The following is a 22,852-nucleotide window of genomic DNA, read 5'->3' as shown; positions in this document are numbered from 1 at the left end:
ACTTGTTGGGACAGTTCAAACTGAAACAGCAGGCATGTTATGAGAAACAGTTCAAATGCAGTAATATGACATGGGAATGTGAAGCTCTCAGGGACAGTGTGAATGGGGAATGGGGGATGGGGAACTGACTTTCTGTCATAAGGCTCTGTGCTGAATTCAGTAAGTACTGAAAAGAAAATTCTTCTTCTGACTGCTTTATAAAAACAGAACAGAACTCCCTTTTGCTTTACCTTCTCAACATCAGACTTGGTGGCGTTGCTGTCATTGTCCAGTCGTTCATAGGTTTGCTGAGCTTTCTCTGCCTCTCTGCATTCTCTTTCAAATTTCTTTTTGCTCTGTATCATGAACACAGGAAGAATTAACACCAGCAAAGGACAAAATTCTATAAATGGCGCCGAAAAATCAGAGGAGTTCATTTTCACTTGTCAATAAAGCAAACTTCTGTATTATTGCTAAAAAAAATAAAATAATAATAAAAGCTACCTGCTCACTGGAAATAATTCACTCACTTACTGAGAGACATACAGACACACAGAGTTACATTCAGGTACACAATTAGGCATATTTTCAAAGCACTTTGGGAGGCTAAGTTCCATAGGTTTCTATGGAACTTTGGGAGGCTAAGTGCTTTGAAAATAAGCCTCTAGGCATATCTATATAACTATATAGATATGAGAGAGAGAGAGAGAGAGAGAGTTGAATGTGCGAGTGAATTGTTTCTGGCCATCAGGTAGTTTTTATTCCTTGAAAAATTACAGAAAAGTTTACTCCATATATACGCACACACACCCATCTCCAGCTTTAACACCTTTCATGTCAGACACTGAAAAAAACAAAAAGAGGAAGCAACAGAAAAGTTCAAGGACTTTGACAGGTAAAGCAGCATGGACATTTATGAAATTTTAAAAAATTAAACCTGCAATAAGGAGGAGGCTGAAGAGAAATAAAAAAAAATAGCATGTATGAAATTATATATTTTTTCTATTAAACAACAGGAAGGTTATAGGACAAGGTCCATTTAATGAATTTACTGGCTACGAGAAATACTAGACAGCTGGCCCCCGACATGTACAGCGCTCTCCTTGGAATTAACCCAGCCCAGGTCACCTACTGCATCCATCCAGTGACGTGGGATCCAAGGGGTGATACGGCAGATCCCATTTCCTCCTAGGACTGTTCCTTCTTTTACCTGCCAATGCTCAAAACGTTAACACTAGAGGTGATTAGCGCCAGCATTAGGGAGCGCAGAATGCTCAGAAGGCTCTAGTGAGGCAATGTGCGTGCCAAAGATCAGCGCAAATAGCATGAAAATGTAGTCAAATGGATGTTAATGAGGTCATTTCCTATTCCCTCCCAATGCTCAGAGAACAGCACACAAAACAAAGCCGCCCTTACCGCTGAAAACCTAATCCCAGATCGGAGCAGGCGTTAGGGTGTTTGAAGAGAGGATTTCTCACGATTTTTTCTTTAAAATCTGCAGGTTTTTTTTAAATATAATTTGGAAGAAGAAGGAAGTCCAAACAAGCTCCTAAGCGCTGGTAGTGAGAGATGAATGTGTGTGAGTCAGAGCACACCTGAAAGTGAAAGTACACATTGGCACTTGTTTCTGCACTTAAATATAAGCCTTCCAAGTAAAAAAAAAAAAAAATTTAACATATTTAAAGGTGCAGAAAACAGGTGATAATATGTGCTTCTCTTTCATGTTCGCCTGGCGCATGTGCACAAGAGCTGAGCTTACTGTTAAACTCTCCTGCACATTCGCCAAGCACGTTCCCCCCCCCCCCCCCCCCCCCCATTGCTTTTGCTTCTACAGCATGCATATACATTTCCTTTGAGCACTGGCAAGCTACTTTTCTGTACTGTTCCGGAAGTACGGTTTTTGCGCTGTTGGCTTTACGGTGGGAGTTTTGAGCATTGGCCCATCAGTTCCTTTTGTGTATGCCTTTCTTACTCCCTCTCGGCCTCTTCTGTGCTCTTGTAGGAAGTCAGAGGCACTGCTGACTCAAAGTCAGAAATCACATCACAGGCTGACAATTCATAGTGTGTGAACGTATGGAAAACAAAAACGGGGATTAAATACTCCTGGCTTTAAAATAACCAACCTAAGGACTAATCTATCAGGAGAGAAACATCCAATAAATCAATCCATCACTATTAATAAGCAGAAAAAAGCGTACAGTCAAAAACAAACAACAGGCAAAGAGCAATGAGGAAAAGCCCTGTGTGGCCACAGAAATAAAACAAACAGTTGAACACAGAACTCACGCTGTCCATCTGCTTCCAGCACGTGTCCAGATATTGCTGGGCTTTTCGCCCCTCATGAAGATGCTGTGATGCAGAAAGGAAAGTGCTTTATATATATTACATTTTCATGTAAAAGAACTTCACATAGCCATATTTTTTTTAATCCACATTTTGAACTAGATTCTATAAATGATACTACTACTACTACTACTATTTAACATTTCTAGAGCGCTACAAAGTGTACGCAGCGCTGTACAAACACAAAAGAAAGACAGTCCCTGCTCAAAGAGCTTACAATCTAATAGACAAAAAGTAAAGCATTTAAATTTAAAATATTTAAGCAGTCAAGCACAAGAGAACAGTCACAGAAGGACAGAAGATGTTGAAGGGTGGTCAGTGTGATTAGGTGTAACTCTGGTTGGAGTAAATTGGGTGCCCCTCCAAAAAAAGCGCTAGGTTCGACACCGTTTATAGAATGGAGTTTAGCGCCAGAATCTGTGCCCAAACAATTTACACCAACTAAAACCTGGTGTAATTCCTCACACCTACCTTATTCTATAATGTTGTGCGCAAATTCTAGGAACATCTATGATCCATCCATGGCCTTCCCATAGCCACACCCCTTTTTCAGATCCAGGCAGAAAATTTAAGCATGCATCTTTGCACACAAATTCAAATTTGTTGACCGTGCCAATAACTGATTTCTAGTGCCCAATTAATGAAATTAATTGACTCAATATTCAATTAAATAAATTGGCTGCATGCCCAAATTTGAATGTGCAATTTTGAGTACTATATATAGAATTTGGAGACTTATCAATACACAAAGGGGCCCATTTACAAAGGTGCGCTGAAAAATGGCCTGCGGTAGTATAGACGTGTGTTTTGGGCACATGCAGAATCGTTTATTTAGCTCACCTGTAAAAAATACCTTTTTTAAATTTTTGCCGAAAATGGACGTGTGGCAAAATGAAAATTGCCGCGTGTCCATTTTAGGTCTGAGACCTTACGGCCAGCCATTGGCCTAGCGGTAATTTCTCACGCGGTAACCAGGTAGTAATGGTCTATGTGCATAAAATGCCAATTATCGCCTGCGCTTAGTGGACGTGTGTCAAAAATGAAATTACTGCAAGAGCCACACGGTAGCCGGGAGGTAACTCAAAATTAACACACGTTGGTCGCATGTAGGTGCCTACACGGCTTAGTAAAAGGGCCCCAAAGTTCAGTTACTCAAGCTCATTTGGGGTGAAGCCTTCAAAGACCATAATCGCTACAGAACATTCCAGCGCTATCATTGAAAAGATGTGAATATCTAGATGACCCACAGCATAAGCTTGGCTTTCACTCAGTGTATAAAGCTGAATTGCTGTGCATGCTTAACAGCATTTTCTTCTATGTTCATGCTGTGACACTCCAATGCGCCTGTTCCGACACTGGAACTGTTTGATGTTATATTGGCAATCATTTTATTGGATTGCTGAATTTTTATTTCGAATTGTCCATCGAATTGAAGTGTGTGACTCCTGAGGCAGACGCCTTTTGCATCGAAATGCAGAACTGCTTTGAGTCTATATATCTACTGTATATCTCAATCAACATTTGCCCTTGTGCTGGAATTTGATTTGTCTTCCCCATTCTTTTCTTTTATGCTTCATCTAGTTCCATACGCACTGCCACTGAATATTTTGGGGTCAATTTTCAAGGGAAGCAGTAACTGTTAATTTAAAAGCCGACACCTGCATCTAAATTAATGTAAGTATGTAAGCAATACCGAATAACAAGCCTAAACTAAATGTCTATCTTCTCCAGATAATTTGAAGCCACCCTCGTGTCACCCCGACCCTAATCCCCTGCTATATAAATAGTATCGAGTCATTCAGATGGATTTTCAACTGAAAATTCAAGGACAGATGACTTACACGCTCATAAGCTGTTTGGAATGCATGACCTGGTTTGAATATCAGTCTTGTTTGTTTGAAGACAAGTTATAAGAGCTGACAGAGGCTTAATATGCACACATAGAGGGGTATTTTTGAAAGGACGTTCAAGACAGAATAGAGGCGTCCAGCCAAACGTTTAAAAAGCTGCCCGAAGGTATCTGGATGGTTATCTGGCTAAGAGCACTGAATATCATTGCTCTCCTGATAATTGCGGTTCTGCCTGTTACACCCAGAGAGCAACCAGCACTGAACAATCAGGTATATAAAACACCATGGCATCATTTAAATGGAACAATGATCACAGAGTCTGAATATAGACCCAATAGCTTTCAACAAACCCCAATATCTATTCAAAGCCCAATGCCCAGATTTTACCAACAGCAACTCAGACCACCACTCAGAGAAAGAGAGAGTGCTGAAGATCTTTGGCAAAAAATCTATTGTTCCAGTCCATAAGATAATGTTTTAAACAGCCACTATGCCATAAGTTATAGGTAATAGTAGCCAACATGATAACTATTCCTTTCTCAATTCCTTCATATAGCTGAAGCAGATTAAGTATGGACCATGTTGAGATAGCACAGTCTGGTAGTTTAATAAGAGTGAACTTACTGTAGCTACTGTACATGTGAATGTTAAATATGGAAAAAAACAATGAATATTTACATACATATAATACACATCACCATTTTCTTTCAAGTAATTTTTATTTCTGAAATAAGCATCACGTAAAAAGCATAAATTCCAAAACAAAAACAGTGAGTACTGTACAAATCAAAAGGAAAAATAAAGTTTTTTAAACATTGAAATTCCTTAATTCTGCATAATAAAAATTCTAAAAACAAACAAAAAAGGCAACAGTATCCTTACTAAGGTAGAATAATAATAAAAAAGGTAGACTGATAGAAAACATTAACACATGAAATAATTTATTGGTGTGAATCAAAAAACAAACCCGACGTGGCCACATTTCGCCCTCAGGCTTCGTCAGGGGTCAAAACTAAGAAATAAAAACATAGATATCAAATCATCAAACATACTTCATATATATGAAAGCTTATATATATATATATATATATATATATATATATATACACGTTGGGTTTGTTTGTTGATTCACACCAATAAATTATTTCATGTGTTAATGTTTTCTATCAGTCTACCTTTTTTATTATTATTATAAAAATTCTAAGCATTTAATAAAAGCCAAATTAAATATAAAAATAGATATGTAACATAGTAACATAGTAGATGACGGCAGAAAAAGACCTGCACGGTCCATCTAGTCTGCCCACGATAAACTCATGTGTATACCTTACCTTGATTTGTACCTGTCTTTTTCAGGGCACAGACCATATAAGTCTGTGCAGCAGTATTTCCCGCCTCCCAACCACCAGTCCCGCCTCCCATCACCGGCTCCGGCACAGACCCCGTATAAGTCTGCCCTCCCCCATCCTAGCCTCTCAACCACCAACCCCTCTTCCCCCCGCCACCCAATTTCACATAAAGCTGGATAAGGCCAAATGAGTCAGTCATGGTACTGAAAGTTCAAAGTGCCATTGGTAGACTAAAACTTTGTAAGTTTCGGGGTCATGGAGGATGAGATTAGTTTACCTTTATGTGAAATATTCACACAGCTGGTGGTGGAGGAAACCCTTTTGTATAGCCCTAATACAGCTTTAATCACAGTGTTACTCAAGCCAGGGAAAGAAACCTTAAAATTGGAACTGTATCATTCTATATCCCTGCTAAACATAGATCACAAAGTGCTTGCAAATGTTTTCGCAAAAAGGTTGGCTGGGATCCTTTTGGATTTGGTGCATGAATAACAGGTGGGATTTGTATGTGGACAGTATGTCATTGGGAATGTGCAATGGCTTTTTGCATCTATGGAATATTGTGCTCAGAAGGAGTCCTTATCTCTGGTGGTTAGTTTAAATAGGGGAGGAGTAGCCTAGTGGTTAGAGCACTAGTCTTGACATCCAGGAAGTGGCATGTTCAAATCTCACTGCTGCTCCTTGTGATCTTAGGCAAATCACTTAACCCTCCATTGCCTCAGGTACAAAATTAGATTGAGTAAAGAACGACACAGGGACGGGGAACCGCAGTAACCGTGGGGATGGGGACAGAGCTCGCAGGGATGGGGACAAACTTTGTCCCCGTGTCATTTTCTAGTTGAAAGGGTAGAGGGTGGTGGTGGGAAGGAGGGTTATTACAGCTGCTCATTGTTATTATTGTTTTCTGTTTGTAATTTATACACAACAGTTTCACAGCATATTGCTCCTTTTTATACTTTAATAAAAAGATTTAAATATAAAATCATAAGTGTTCAAGGCTTCTGTAGATGAAGACCGAGCCGATGGGGCGGGGATGGAGACAGAACCTGCGGGGACGGGGTGGGAACGGAGACAGAACCCACAGGGATGGGGCGGGGACGGGGACAAACTTTGTCCCCGTGTTATTCTCTAATTGTGAACCCTCCAGGGACAGAGAAATATCCAGTGTACCTGCATGTAACTAGCAAGCCAAACCACCACAAGGGTGGAGGTACACAAATTCCTACGAAAAGTAGAATCTGAGGAAAGGGGGAGTAGGCTCTTGAACAACACCAGTAGGCGACGTAGATAGGAACAATCTCTTTATTTAATTATACACTCGACTCAACACAGCCGTGTTTCGGTGCTACAGACGCCTTCTTCAGGAGTCTATGAAATAAAACCAAACAATGGTAATATAACAAACATGCAGAACAAAAGTAAAATAAATGTAGAACGTTAAATGTGTGATAAACATAAATTCCATGTAGAATTAAAAAATTAATGAAAACATTTTTTATAAAAAAAATTTTTTGTAAAAAAATTATTATTAGTATTGCAGAAATGCTATAAAATAAATACACATATACATATATATACATACATACATATATACATATATATATATATATATATATACATACATATAAAATCCATACATGTAAAAATACATATACTCAAACATATATGCATATATAGTTTTCAAATATATAATAAATACTTAAATTATTAAAAATATTAGATTATATATAACATACGATAAAGGTGTTGTATATTACCAATCAAAGAAGGATGACATCTAAAAATTAGCAGAAAAAACATCAAAATGAAGTATAACGAAAAAACTCAAAATACAGTGAAATAAATAAATAAAACACACTTACAACCAATTAGTAAATAATATATGATATATATGATGTAACCATATAAGTTAAGTATCATAGATAAACTGACCTTGTGATATATAAATATACGAATATTAAGCTCAAAGAGAATGAAAGCAAGGCTTCTGCTACAATTGTAATCCTATAGATAAAGCAGAAAACGCTCAGTTATTTATGGCAACATGGCAGGCTTAAAGAATATGTTTTGAATATATATGTATAAAAAGGGTGTATATGCATATATCAGAAAATCAATGCATAAAGTTTAGTATCAAACAATACCTGCATACATCCTATCCACAAATACACCAATATTTCAAAAAAGTCTCAAGAAATTTTTTTTTATATAATATGGCACAAATGTTGAAAAACACTAATTTATAAAACTTAATGCATAATTTAGTGAGCACACAGGACCTCCATTATTCTGTGCTCAGAAAGGATATAAATATGATAAAAATAAATAAATAAAAGAGTCTGTGATGCGAATACCCAAAATAGATGGTGCAGATGGTCCTGTGATGTTTAAAACTAAACGACAAAGAATCCACTCTTTAGATGTATAGTTGCAGGATAAGTAAACTGTAATGAAGGACTTACCACTGCCGATGCAGGAAAAAAGCTCAGCGTATTCAATTGCACTTCTGTGAAGTCAAAAGGGGCGTGTTCACAGTAAGTCCGTTTTATAAAAGAAAAAGCCCGCCAAAAGGAGCAATCAGCTGTGCAGGCTCAAAGTATAATGAGTAGCACTCAGTATGAGGTATCTAGTTTGAAAAAAATCATCAAAGACAGTATAATTTTAAAATGTAGAACTGATGCACCAGTACTATGGATAAAGAGAGTGACAAGCAAAATGGATATATCATTTCAAAATGCCAAAAGATAAAAATAAAAATAAAAATGAAAAAATTAAAATTAAAATAAAATAAATAAATAAATAAACCTAGGGCAGCAGTGGGAATTGAACCAGCCACCTCAGAACTACAAGTCAGCTGCATTAACCACTAGGCTATTCCTGCAGTAAGATGAGAGTGATAAAAAAATCTTTAAAAGATGAAATATACATGTATTAGTATAAAGATCAATGCTAAAACTGTAGAAGTATATGATTATATATATAAAAAAATATAAATTTGGATTAATTCATTATGCACTCATCACTTTCATATTTAAATAGCAAAGGAATTTTTATAATATCAAAAATAAATATCAAATGTGAAAAATGATGGTGAAAATACAATATTGGAAAACGTTAGATAAGTAAAAAAATAAAAAATAATAATAAAATAGACCAAAAAAAGGAATAATAATAATAAAACCGAAACAAGATATAGTACAAAAAATGAATGTGAACTTAAAAAATGAGTAATATAAAACTGCATATATCCCATTAAAAAAATCACAAGAAATGCTTGTATTCTATCTCTATATTTAATCCAAAGGGTTCTAAAGTCTGCGAACACACCGTGGAGATTACAGAATTTTTGAATCCAAGTACACAAAAAATATATACATTGAGACATGTTTCAGATTGTACCACTTCCAATGTTATTTATGCCATTATGTGCCCCTGTCCTCGGGTCTATATTGGTAAGACCAAGAGACCAGTCAAAACCAGGATTATTGAACACCGCAGTTGCTTGAGGAGAGAAGTTGTATCAGCACCTTTGGTAGCACACTGGAAGCAAAAAGATCACTCAATATCGGACTTAAAATGTTTTGTTATTAAAACATTCAAGAAAAACTGGCGTAGGAACATCACAGATAAGATGCTACTGCAGGAAGAACAGAAGTTGATTTTTAATTTACAGACTTTAGAACCCTTTGGATTAAATATAGAGATAGAATACAAGCATTTCTTGTGATTTTTTTAATGGGATATATGCAGTTTTATATTACTCATTTTTTAAGTTCACATTCATTTTTTGTACTATATCTTGTTTCGGTTTTAGTATTATTATTATTCCTTTTTTTGGTCTATTTTATTATTATTTTTTATTTTTTTACTTATCTAACGTTTTCCAATATTGTATTTTCACCATCATTTTTCACATTTGATATTTATTTTTGATATTATAAAAATTCCTTTGCTATTTAAATATGAAAGTGATGAGTGCATAATGAATTAATCCAAATTTATATTTTTTTATATATATAATCATATACTTCTACAGTTTTAGCATTGATCTTTATACTAATACATGTATATTTCATCTTTTAAAGATTTTTTTATCACTCATCTCACTGGAGGAATAGCCTAGTGGTTAATGCAGCTGACTTGTAGTTCTGAGGTGGCTGGTTCAATTCCCACTGCTGCCCTAGGTTTATTTATTTATTTATTTTATTTTAATTTTTATTTTTTCATTTTTATTTTTATTTTTATCTTTTGGCATTTTGAAATGATATATCCATTTTGCTTGTCACTCTCTTTATCCATAGTACTGGTGCATCAGTTCTACATTTTAAAATTATACTGTCTTTGATGATTTTTTTCAAACTAGATACCTCATACTGAGTGCTACTCATTATACTTTGAGCCTGCACAGCTGATTGCTCCTTTTGGCGGGCTTTTTCTTTTATAAAACGGACTTACTGTGAACACGCCCCTTTTGACTTCACAGAAGTGCAATTGAATACGCTGAGCTTTTTTCCTGCATCGGCAGTGGTAAGTCCTTCATTACAGTTTACTTATCCTGCAACTATACATCTAAAGAGTGGATTCTTTGTCGTTTAGTTTTAAACATCACAGGACCATCTGCACCATCTATTTTGGGTATTCGCATCACAGACTCTTTTATTTATTTATTTTTATCATATTTATATCCTTTCTGAGCACAGAATAATGGAGGTCCTGTGTGCTCACTAAATTATGCATTAAGTTTTATAAATTAGTGTTTTTCAACATTTGTGCCATATTATATAAAAAAAATTTTCTTGAGACTTTTTTGAAATATTGGTGTATTTGTGGATAGGATGTATGCAGGTATTGTTTGATACTAAACTTTATGCATTGATTTTCTGATATATGCATATACACCCTTTTTATACATATATATTCAAAACATATTCTTTAAGCCTGCCATGTTGCCATAAATAACTGAGCGTTTTCTGCTTTATCTATAGGATTACAATTGTAGCAGAAGCCTTGCTTTCATTCTCTTTGAGCTTAATATTCGTATATTTATATATCACAAGGTCAGTTTATCTATGATACTTAACTTATATGGTTACATCATATATATCATATATTATTTACTAATTGGTTGTAAGTGTGTTTTATTTATTTATTTCACTGTATTTTGAGTTTTTTCGTTATACTTCATTTTGATGTTTTTTCTGCTAATTTTTAGATGTCATCCTTCTTTGATTGGTAATATACAACACCTTTATCGTATGTTATATATAATCTAATATTTTTAATAATTTAAGTATTTATTATATATTTGAAAACTATATATGCATGTATGTTTGAGTATATGTATTTTTACATGTATGGATTTTATATGTATGTGTATGTATATGTATGTATATATGTATGTATGTATATATATATATGTATATATATTATAGCATTTCTGCAATACTAATAATAATTTTTTTACAAAAAATGTTTTCATTAATTTTTTAATTCTACATGGAATTTATGTTTATCACACATTTAACGTTCTACATTTATTTTACTTTTGTTCTGCATGTTTGTTATATTACCATTGTTTGGTTTTATTTCATAGACTCCTGAAGAAGGCGTCTGTAGCGCCGAAACACGGCTGTGTTGAGTCAAGTGTATAATTAAATAAAGAGATTGTTCCTATCTACGTCGCCTACTGGTGTTGATCAAGAGCCTACTCCTCCTACTCCCCCTTCCCTGCATGTAACTCACCATGAGCTATTACTGAAAAAGGTGTGAGCAAAACACAAAATAAATACAGAGAAGAATAGGTACACTGGCCCTATGTTTTTTTGTCTTAAATCATTTTGGGCTGGAGGGACTTTTGTGAAGGTGATATGCTTGTTATAGTCTAACTCAAAAGGGGAGGTGCAGATTAATGGACTGTGGTCAGAAGAATTTAAATTGGAGCAAGGCATCCAGCAGGGTTGCTCCTTGTCCCTTTAGTTATTTGTGTTAACCCTAAAGCCTTTATTACATCGAATGTGAACCACTAAGGAAGTTAAAAGATTAACAAGAGGGAGGCAGGAGTTTTGTTTATCTGTATTTGCGGATGCTCTTTAGGTACATATTAAATGTCCATGTCACTTCTTAGGGATGTTGATGCAAGAATTTAAGGAATTTCGGTGGTATACTGGATTCAAGTTGAACATGGATAAGTCAGAAGCACTTCCAACACAACCTCCAACGAGACCAAATTGAGTAGGTAGGTTTCATTTGCAGTAGGCACATGGCCAGTTTAAATACTTGAGTATACACTTGCTTAATGTTGTTTCCTCCATGGCTATACACTCTGGAAATACTTCCATTGTGACTTTTGGATAAAGATCTGAATGAACTGGACCTTTTGTTGAGGTTGTACTTGTGAAAAGGGAAGACAGCCCAGATTCTGTTGTGGGTGCTGAAAGAATCATAGAACAGCGGAGGATTGGGGCTCCCAATTTTACGGGAGTATAATGAGGCCTTTGTCGTGTTAAAGACTGGCTCTTTGAGACATCTGACTATATTTGCTTGGTTCAGGCAGTGTGGAGGGTTTAAAGGAGAATGTACATTCGACTCCAGAACTCCCACAATTAGGGCCCTGTTTACTAAGTTGGCTAGCGTTTTTAGTGCGCGCTAAACACTAGAGACATCCATATATTCTTATGGGCGTCTCTAGCATGTGCTAAAAATGCTAGAACGCCTCTAGAGCAGCTTAGCAAAACAGGGTCCTAATTGTGGGAGTTCTGGAGTCCTCCCCCCCCCCCCCCCCCCCCCCCCCCCCCCCCACAAAGACTGTGGGAACCTGTTTGTTTGAGGTTTTTTTCTTAATCATTTATTTATTAGGATTTATTTACTGCCTTTTTGAAGAAATTCACCCCAAGGCAGTAAAGCTATGAGTACAGTAAGAATAAGTCAAACATAAGCAATAGACAATTACAGCAATACAAGTATTCAAATAATTCAGTTTTGAGATTAGAGGAGGAAAAGAATTGTTGGGGTGGAGCAACTTGTGATGGAGGAAGGAGAGCTTTACTCATTGAATACCTTATGTTCGGGGGTTAGAACAGCAATACCTAATGAGTGACTTTTGTTTGGATCTGGAAGATTTTTTCTTGTCAGAGGCGGATGGGAAAGTTTGGGTTGTACATTTATGAGAGCCTTAACCCAGAGTCACAAAGAGCTGCAGTGGGAATCAAACCCAGTTCCCCAGGATCAAAGTCTGCTGTACAAACCACTAGGCTAATAGATGGCAACTCTGGCTGTATCAACTAAGGCCGGTGCTGGGCTGGCTTGTGTGGTCTGAGTGCCACATACAGCAATTCAGTTTAGGATGGGCTGGATAGAGCTTTGATGGAAACTACAGTAATTTGGAATGTGAGGACAGTGCCGGGCAGACTTTTACATCTGCGTCCCGCAAATTTGCAAATGACAAGACGGATTCATGTAGGCTTTGATAGCAACTCCGGTAGCTGGAACATAAGGACAGAGCCAGGAAGACTTCTACAGCCTATGTCCCAGAAACAACAAAGAAAGACCATGATCAAGTATATAATATCACATTCATTGTTCATTTAATCTAGAATTGAGAATGAGTGTGACTGTTAGGCAGACTGGATGGACTATTCAGGTCTTTATCTGCCATCACTTACTATATCACTATGGTGATGGAGCCTTTCATTTTTTGTCTAATTTTAATAATTTTCTCTTCAAAGTAATTTGCTAGTTGGTCTGCGGAAAGAGTAGATTCATTAGTTATGGTCAAGGATTGTGTGTTAAGTAGATTATTAACCAAAACATAGAACTTTCTGGTATTTAACATGAACCCGCCTACATATTTTGTCTGATGTTTTTATCATTGATTTTTACTCCTGATGCCGTGTTAAGCTTTATGCGATCACCTCTAATTATGTATTTAATATGGCATTTAATAGAAGTTTTGAATGTTTATTACACAAAATAATCCAATCTTTTTATTTATTTTTTTTTTTTTTAGGACTCCTTTTACAAAGCAGCACTACCGATTAGTGTGCGCTGAATGCGAATGGGATTTTTTGCATTCAGTGCACGATAATTGGTAGCGCTGCTTTGTAAAAGGAGCCCTTAATGTTTTTTTCCTTTCTTGAATACAGTGCTCACTGTTTGTTTGTCTGCCTCTGTTTGGCATCTTACTCTCTATTTTTGTTGACATATTCCAACATGTTCAACTCTTTTGAACTCCTAACACAATAGGAAAAAAACATTTTTGAAAAAAGCTTCATTACCTTGTTAGTGAAGCAGAAATAGTATTAATTGAATACAGCATCCAACAAAAAAAGCTTAATTATAATGAAAGCATTAAAGAATAGTTATAGATTCATCAAGTTTCTATCTCAGAGAAAAAGCAAATTAAAACAATGAGAACAGAGCATTACCATTTTTCTTTCTGTTTTTAATTCATGGGAATATCTCATCAGTTCTCCATACACTCTGTGTCCCACTTCTTCTGCTACTACTTCACGTTGTCCTGCATAGTCATTTAACTCATTAAGGATGTTATAAAAGGCTAGACATGAGGTAAACCTGACAAAACAAAGATTAAGAGACAGAACAAGTGATACTGGGGTTTCTGGTTTACAATTATGCGCAATCTCTTTAAGTAAAACCACTCTAAACATTAGTATGTTAAATACGGGCATGCTGCAGAGTTGCTCACCAAGCAATCTTGACTGAATTACATTGGCATGGTGGTGGGAAAGCCTACATTGGGTTTTAGAGGTAGAAGATTGTTGCAAGTTATGGATTTCTCAAAAGCATTTTAGTCACATGAAGGGATTAGGAAAGAGTGAAAAGGAAGAGAGTCTTCTGAAAGGCCCTGTGGTAGAAAGGAAGTCTCAGAAGCAGGGCTGGTTTTAGACATGGTGGGGCCTAGGGCAGAAATTAAGGAGGGGGCCCCAATCCCCCTCCCCCGATCTCTCCACCTGCATTGCTACTACACAGTCTGGGCATCTCTTCCCCTTCTCCATCTCCCTCCCTTCCCCTCACCTTGCAGTCTTCTTTAAAATTTTTATTTCCTTTCTCAGAGGGACCCTGGCGCAGAAGCCATCCTCACAAGCTGCCTCTGGCTGTCTCGAAGCTTTCCCTCTCTACTGGGATCCACCCAGGTGGAAACAGGAAATTGTGTCAGGGGGGAGCAGATCGCAGCAGAGAGGAAAAGCTTCAGGGCAGCCGCAGATAGCTTGTGAGAATGGCTGCCATGCTGGGAAGGGAGGAGGAGATGGACTGTGGTGGGGAGAAGAGGAAGAGATGCCTGGACTGTGGGGCCCAGGGCACCTGCACTGTTTGTCCCCCCAGAGCCGGCCCTGCTCAGAAGATGTCACCTGAAGGCTTTGACCCTAGGAACAGATAGGACCAGAGGCTGAATCTGCTGCAGAAGTGGTGCGCTAAGACTTGTGGGTATGGGATACTAAGTACACCTCTTAGGGACGTTTCAGCACTGGAGACTCCTGTCTATGTGCTTCTGGCAAGAAATAAGAATACTACTAAGGATGGAAATCAAAAGAGAGGGTGTATCAATATGGGAACAAGGTGGAAAAAAACAAAATACAAGTTACCACAACACATAAAACATGCATCCGCTGTTTTCCAGGAATCTGGGACCATGGACTATTGCCAAAACTGCCTGAATTCCTTTTCAGCATGCCTTTAGAACTCTACTGTGCCTAAGGAAATCCTGCCTCCCAATGCCAACAATTATTATAAGTCTGATATATTTCATAAACATTTGCTACCACACAGAAGAACAATAGAGGCACATCACACCTATGCAAAGTGAAAGCTTAGTTGATAAAACTGGTATGACACCTAAATGGAAGTATGACACTGAACCCCCTTCCTACTGTTAAGATCTGTCCTTTCTAGCTTGACACTGTTTGCTCCTACTGAAGGATCACAAGTTTATACAGTAAAATCTGTATCCATAATTCATAATATGAAATAAAATATTTGGGCCTGCCTTATGCTACACACTGCTATCAGAAGACTTAGATTTAATTCTATGATCAGGTCTTCTGTTGCCAAGGTGCAGAAGCAGCATTCACAGTCCCTGTACAATGGCGATATTTAGTGGGTAATTTTATAAAGAATTTCCCGCATGCAAAACCTGTTGTACATACAGAAAAGACCTCTTATAAAACCTTCATGGTGGTATATTCCCATCAACAAGATGGTGCATACTTATACCTGCGCTATATCTAGGCATTCCTGGACACACAGTATGGGTGAAGCAGGGGCACAGTGGCAAGGTGCATATGTATTTTATAAAATAAGTACATGAATAGAGTACACCTTCTTTGGAACAGGTATAAATTTGTGCACTACTGCAGCTGGAGCCCAGAGCTCTTTTAATAAAGGCATACGGGTGTTTATGTTGCCTTTCTAATACAGGCTTTAAATGGGCACCTCTTTGAAGTTATGACATAGGTATCCCAGAAATTAAATAAAAACAATAAACTAAGGATTCCTGCAGAAGTTTTATTTATTTATTTATTACATTTGAACCCCGCGCTTTCCCACACATGGCAGGCTCAATGCGGCTTACATAGTAACAATATAAAGAATTACAAAGTCATAAGAAGAATATACAATTTGTGGTAAACGTAATATTAATGTGGTTAACGGATAAGTAATTTAAACATAGGAGGAATTGTTTTGGTGCAGAGGTTTATTGCTCAAATGAGGGAAACTAAGCAAACAGGGAGGGTTACATAAGACAGGGGAAAAATCCTCAGGGAGCTGGTAAGTGAAGGCTCAAGGGTGGAAACTGCTGGATAAAGATGACTTCATGCCAATCCTGCCCCCTCCCCTCACCACACACACACACACACACTCAGAAGCCACACCTGCTATTTAGAATATAAAATATCTTACCTGGGCTCATCATCTTTGGATGAACGTTTGGGGCAGTATTTCTTAACCAGATTTCTAGGGGAAAAGATATGAGATATTTTAACAGAATTCAGAAAACTTGTCTCACCACAACTTGTAATACGCAAAAGAAGATTAGATCTATCAACTTGAAGAATGTGTTTTAGAATCTTAACGCAAAGGAGAAAAGCATATCTGAAAATAAAAAGCAAAAAAAAACCAGAGAACCATAAAAACTATCTTATCTTTCCTGAAAAGATCAAGATCTATACCAGCTGAAAAAAAGATGTACAAAGATCATGAGTTTTTAAGAAGTTAGTTTCTTAGATTTAGCTCAAGCTGAATTACATTCAACTACGGTGCGTGTATGAAATAAATAAATATTCCCTTATAATCCAAGAGCTAGATCTGCTTACATGTGTTAATGCTTTAACATGCTCTAAAATGACCCATTGACAATAAAGAGACCTGTGTTAAATAACATGCATTATGTAATAATAGGCATTAATGTATCAACACAGGTGAGTAAGACTGGTTCCAAGTTTGAGCCTGAGGTAACAAAGTAAAGCGACTTCTCAAGGTCATAAAGAGTATCAGAGGAATTTCATCCCTAGCTTTTCCGGTTCTCAGCCTGCTGCTCTAACTACTATGCTGTTCCTCCACTCTACTCAGGTGAGCAAAAAGTATTTTAATCTACTGACTCTTGCCTTCAAGGCTCATAAGACAGGTTTCCCCCCTTATTTGGCTTCCCTTACTATCCACTATTCACCTGTTTGTCTCCTTCGCTCTATAAATGACCACCACTTAGTCCTTCCTGGTCCTAGATTCACCCAACTTATTGTGGTTTTTACTTTACGGCCCCTTCTCTCTGGAACTCTCTGCCGTCCTTCATTTCCCACTTCTGGACTTTCTGTTGGTTTCTCCGTGGGATCTTTTGTATTCAGTAACCTTTCAGTTCCTACTCTCTGCCTTTAGACATTTGTGCTGAACTCTCATTCAAAACTGCCTTGAAGACCTAGCTCTTTGGCCAGGCCTTCAGCTTTGCCTAAATTATCATCTTCAAATGCTTTGATTGGCCCCTCACCGCACTCCAAACAACCCTGTACCCTGGACATTCCCCATCCTTATATGTCCCCCCTCATTCCCCCCTTGCATTACCCATCCTCATGTTTCCCCTTTGAAGCCCTCTGAAGCGTCTCTATGCCTTTAAAGTTACATGTCCTATTCTTTCCTGTCTCCATTGTAGTTCTTTCCTGCTTGGAATCTTGTTACTTTTGATTGTAAACCGCCTAGATCTGCAAGTTAGCCCAGGCAGTATAGAAAGTTCTAATAAACTATAAACTATCAGCATAAGAGTTATCCAGAAACAATACTGTACGTGGACTTTCCAGACTATGTAAGTCCCTTCTCCACATCAGTGTCCTCTAGTCACATTCCAGAACTCCTATATCATACTACATTATTGTCTCAACTTTCTCCTTAAGGCACACCTAGCCAGTCGGGTTTTCACTATTATCTCAATGACTATGTATGAGATAGATCTGCATATACTGAAGATCCACTACACATTCATTGTAGTAATCTTGAAAAACCACATGGCTAGGTGTGCCTCAAGGAGATGACTGAGAAGGACTCCACTAGATTATTGATACTTGTATTTCAGAATTCAGTGCAAGAGATCAAGTTTAGTGGTATAGACTCTGAATAACTAACTGTTACAGAGCACCTTCTTCTAATAGTTCACACGCAATAAAAGAATTAGAAGACAAGCAAGATAATGATAGAAATTAGCTAATTTGTTAGGCATTAATTGTACATAACAGGCATAGCCAGTAATCAAGATGAAAAAACACATACTTAATGATGGATTCTCTAAACATAACAAACACCATTAAGAAAAAAAGTCTCGACAGAGACTCTTCACAAATAATACGGCCACAAAATAGCTTTCATTGGTCAAATAAGGTACTGAAGCCATTCAGAAAATCTGGGACTTAACTATACTGGTGTCTTTAACAATCTACGCTAGCAAGAACAAATGAGCTACAGATCAATGACATCCCATATTCAAGTTTGTCCTCTGCATCTTGCAGGCTACCAGGGAGATTAATGTTTCAATTACCAGTAATGCCTAATATCTGGAAAAGCAGTCAGCATATGGAAATGTGTTTAGGTGGTAATGCAAGGTCCTAAGCAAGAGTCCAAAAGTATAAGCACTATGACATTTCTTCCCATTTTTGATGTCAGTGTTTCATAACAAGCCTACAAACCCATAGCATCTTTGATGACACTACACGCCGAAAACAGACAATAGTTGGATTAAGACCTTAGCAGAAAATAGTCAACTACAGTTTTATGTGAGGGATAATGTGAGTGCATAAACATGTTAGCCGTCTTACTAGACTTCCCATCTAAACCTATTGAGACTGTAGTTCAATATTTTCAAGTCCCAGAACTTTGGCAGTAAGGATTTATGAACACTTAGTGAGTACCAAAGTAGTTCAGCATGTCAGGGTATATTTGTCCACGTACATCTCTTCTTAAATCTCCATTCTCAGCCATAACCCCTGCTTATTTCAAAAGCAATGGCAGTAAAGGCTAGCAAGACGTTCTCAAGAAATCAAGACATGTATGCAACCCACCAAACCAACTTCCTCATACTGGCAATCAGTCAAAATGGTTGACACATTGGTGCTCATTTTCAAAGCATATAGTCTTACAAAGTTACATAGAGGCATATTTTCAAAACACAGACTTACAAAGTTCCATAGTAACTTATAGAAATTTGTAAGTCTAAGTGCTTTGAAAATGAGCCCCATTATTTATATGGAGTTCTGATGTCTCTCATAGACAAAGATGTTTGCACTTATTCAGACTGAGAAACCATCCTTCATGTTAGTACATAAACAAATGTCAGATTCCTGACAAGATATTAGGAATGTCCTTGCCAGCTCAAGGTTCAGTGGAAGACCTGTATCCAGTTCCCAAGCCTAGCCTCTGTTCCTTGGGTCAGTTGGGGAGGCATCGCTTGCTGTGCCCAGGGAACTGTCCCAGTCATCGCACACACAACCTGACCACAGGGCGCAAGCATACTAGGTTCATGACATGGCTGTGATGGCTGGGCTAGAAGAAAGGCAGCATTTATTAAAAGAGTAAAAACCAGAGACAGCTGACTAGATCTGATTCAGTTACAAGCCCAAAACGAATAGCAGCAATCCACTAAGTCAAAAAATATTTTTAAAAGTCTGTTTACAGGCACACCATAATCAAGATAGCCCACCACCCAGCGTCATCTTTGCTGCTACAGTTGCATAATCTCTTGAAGTGATCACACACAGCTTGACCTGTTTCGCCAACAGGCTACATCAGGGTATTATTTATAAAGCAAACGATCCTTCTCATAAATACTATGGTTTCCAACCTTTCAACATTAAGATTTTTCCTGTGTGCATCTTTGTTGGTCTTGAAGTTTTCCTTGCAAAACCTCAGCAGAAACCATTTAATTTCAAGCATACGACAAGAGAGGAAGGGGTAGCTTCTGTGAGAGGTAGTCGTATGCTTGAAATATAATGGCTTCTACTGGATTTCACAGAGAAAGCTTCAAGACCAACAAAGATGCACACAGAATCGTTTATTACATGTGCTATACTGCTTTTGTTGCAAGCAAATTAAAGCAATTTATAGTTAAAAAAGAAAAAAATAATAAAAACAGGAAAACAGAAAGAAATGCCATTAATGGATAGGAAAGAACCAACTACACTACATATTACCAATCATACACTAAATCAATCATACGAGGAGACATGCATACAAAGACAAGAGAAATCAAACAAAGTCCAGATAAAATCAAATTCACAAAACTATCAGCTAACAACCGTGGTCTCCCGCTGCAGAACCAAACCAGTCCTAGACAAGAAAAGCCTGCTGAAAAAGGTGGACTTTTAATAGAGCATGAAAGGACATACAAGTAGTTTCAAGCCGAAGGTGCTGCAATAAAGAATTCCATAACATGGGTGAAATAAAATAAAATGCACTGGATCTAGTGGATTCCCATCTAGCTTTAGAGGGATGTGGGAGAATTAACCTATTGTCTTTTAACGAGTGTAAAGTATGAGAGGGTGTATAGGGGATCGTTAGGAAAGCAAGGCAGAAGAACCACTGTGTAGAACCTTATGGGTTTGAAGTTAAAATTTTGAATTTAACTCTGAAATCAATAGGTAACCAGTGAAGCTAACGGAGAAGTGGTGAGGCATGAATCCCAAACAGTAGTAACTAGGGAGTACCTGAAGCATGAACCAATTGATTAGGAGAAGATAAAGGAAGTGGAAAGACAGTGATCCAAGCTGAAAGGAGCTATAAAAATGGCAACAGATCTTTAGATAAGGAAAGTAAATTAAAGCAAGAGGAAAGTAAACTGATATAGTTCTCCAAACAACTGGCTAAAAACAAAAGAGGTAGCGTTCTTTAAATATAGAAGAACACAAGAAGAGGAACACTACTAAAGTTCTCATTACCAAATAAAACACCAGATAAAACTCCAAGTGAAGAGAGAAATACAGCTGACAAAAGCACAGGTGGAAGAAAAAAATCACTAGATTTTATCTTGCGTTATGATTTTGACTTGCTTTGGAGAACCCCTCAATGAACTATGTATTGAAATGGAAATAAACAATAGAGCCACAATCTTCTAGAGACATATAGTGGTGTTTAGGCCACCAGAGGAGATGAGAGAACCAGTCAGTCTCATGAAGACTAGTAGCCCATTCTACCTCTTGGCTCAGGAAATTCTCAGTTTAAGAAGTACCATTCTTGTATGTAATTTTTTTTCTTTTGTAGCCCACTTTGGTTATATATATATATACTAAAAACAACCGTTATAATCAATTGTAAATCTTTATTCATATAACTTATTAAATATTTCACATTATTGTCCCATGCACAAATTTTAAAATCCACTCACATAAACCACTTCATTCCAACATTCATCCACAAACATACTCTAATACAAAATTAAACTATAACATTAATAGCATTCCACAAAATACGTCATCAAGAACCGCTACAACCATCTTCTTATTCCACACTTTTACTCCTATGTAACTCCTTCTATCAGGTGTAATCCTTTTGATAGATCTCTCCTCTCATTAATCGATAAATTCCAATAAGGTTATCAGTTCTATAACCATATGTTCATGATCTAACTCCATATCTTTTACTGGAATCTGATTGCAGTGCTCGATAAACGTATCTTTCCTTTGTTCTTACGAACCAGAAGTCAATCGTTTTACTCTTCAGTATCCTTGATACCACTTTTTAACCGGCAGGCTAGAGGAATATACATCAATGTTCATCTCTGCCGTACTTGCACCTTGGTTTTATTTTAGTGGCAAAACATTCCTTTAATCCAAGACCCCAAACGCACGTGTTTCGCTCCATTGAGCGTCTTCAGGGGTCATATTCGGCTACCGCAGGCATTTGGGCATTCGAGCATGAGTCGCTTGCAAGAACGTCAAAGACACCTACACATGCGCATGTGTAGGCGTCTTTGACGTTCTTGCAAGCGACTTTCGCTCCATTGAGCATCTTCAGGGGTCATATTCGGCTACCGCAGGCATTTGGGCATTCGAGCATGAGTCGCTTGCAAGAACGTCAACGACACCTACACATACGCATGTGTAGGCGTCTTTGACGTTCTTGCAAGCGACTCATGCTCGAATACCCAAATGCCTGCGGTAGCTGAATATGACCCCTGAAGACGCTCAATGGAGCGAAACATGTGCGTGTACATAAGTACATAAGTAATGCCACACTAGGAAAAGACCAAGGGAGGTGAGAGGCGCTGTCAGGTCAGTGCAGGGGGCCCGATACGGAGGGGGGCAGGAGCGGCGGCGGGGATGTGGGGGGTGGTTGTTTCGTGCAATGTTCCTTTCCAGGTGGCAGCGGCGGCGTCCGACAATTCAACTCCGTTTCCCTCTCTGTTCCGCCCTCTGACATCATGACGTCTTGATGCGAGGGCGGGACAGACAGGGAAGTCTGTACTGCACATTTGCAAGTGAGTACGGTCACTTGCCGTTTATATGTTTGATGACTTGATGCTGGCATCACCTCAGTTTGGACAAGTTCCTGGAGGAAAAGTCCATAGTCTGCTATTAAGGTAAACATGGGGGGAGCCATCTCTTGCCCTGGGATCATAAGTACTGCCATACTGGGACAGACCAAAGATCCATCAAGCCCAGCATCCTGTTTCCAACAGTGGCCAATCCAGATCACAAATACCTGGCAAGATCCCAAAAAACTACAAAACATTTTATGCTGCTTATCCCAGAACTTTTTACGTCTGTGGCCGTGACCACCCTCAGACTTACCTCATTTCTGGGGGCCAGCAGCTCTGCTGGCTTCTGTCTGTCTTTGTGTTAG

The 22,852-nt window shown here is 37.9% G+C and overlaps 1 protein-coding gene across 2 annotated transcripts in view; it reads right to left on the bottom strand.

Annotated features, from left to right (window-relative positions):
- Positions 1-22,852, bottom strand: part of FNBP1L (formin binding protein 1 like) — a 250,502-nt gene that overhangs the window by 99,324 nt on the left and 128,326 nt on the right. For both annotated transcript variants that reach the window (XM_030205455.1, XM_030205454.1), the window contains exons 3-6: positions 16,439-16,492; positions 13,945-14,092; positions 2,266-2,328; positions 231-335 (exon numbers count right to left, since the gene is read on the bottom strand). In XM_030205455.1, coding sequence (XP_030061315.1) covers positions 231-335; positions 2,266-2,328; positions 13,945-14,092; positions 16,439-16,492 — 370 coding nt within the window. The remainder of the gene's footprint in view (positions 1-230; positions 336-2,265; positions 2,329-13,944; positions 14,093-16,438; positions 16,493-22,852) is intronic.

Source organism: Microcaecilia unicolor, chromosome 6 (genome assembly GCF_901765095.1).
Source record: "Microcaecilia unicolor chromosome 6, aMicUni1.1, whole genome shotgun sequence".
Lineage (NCBI taxonomy): Eukaryota > Metazoa > Chordata > Amphibia > Gymnophiona > Siphonopidae > Microcaecilia > Microcaecilia unicolor.
Note: the sequence above shows the minus strand (reverse complement) of the source record. Positions and strands in the feature narration are given on the sequence as shown.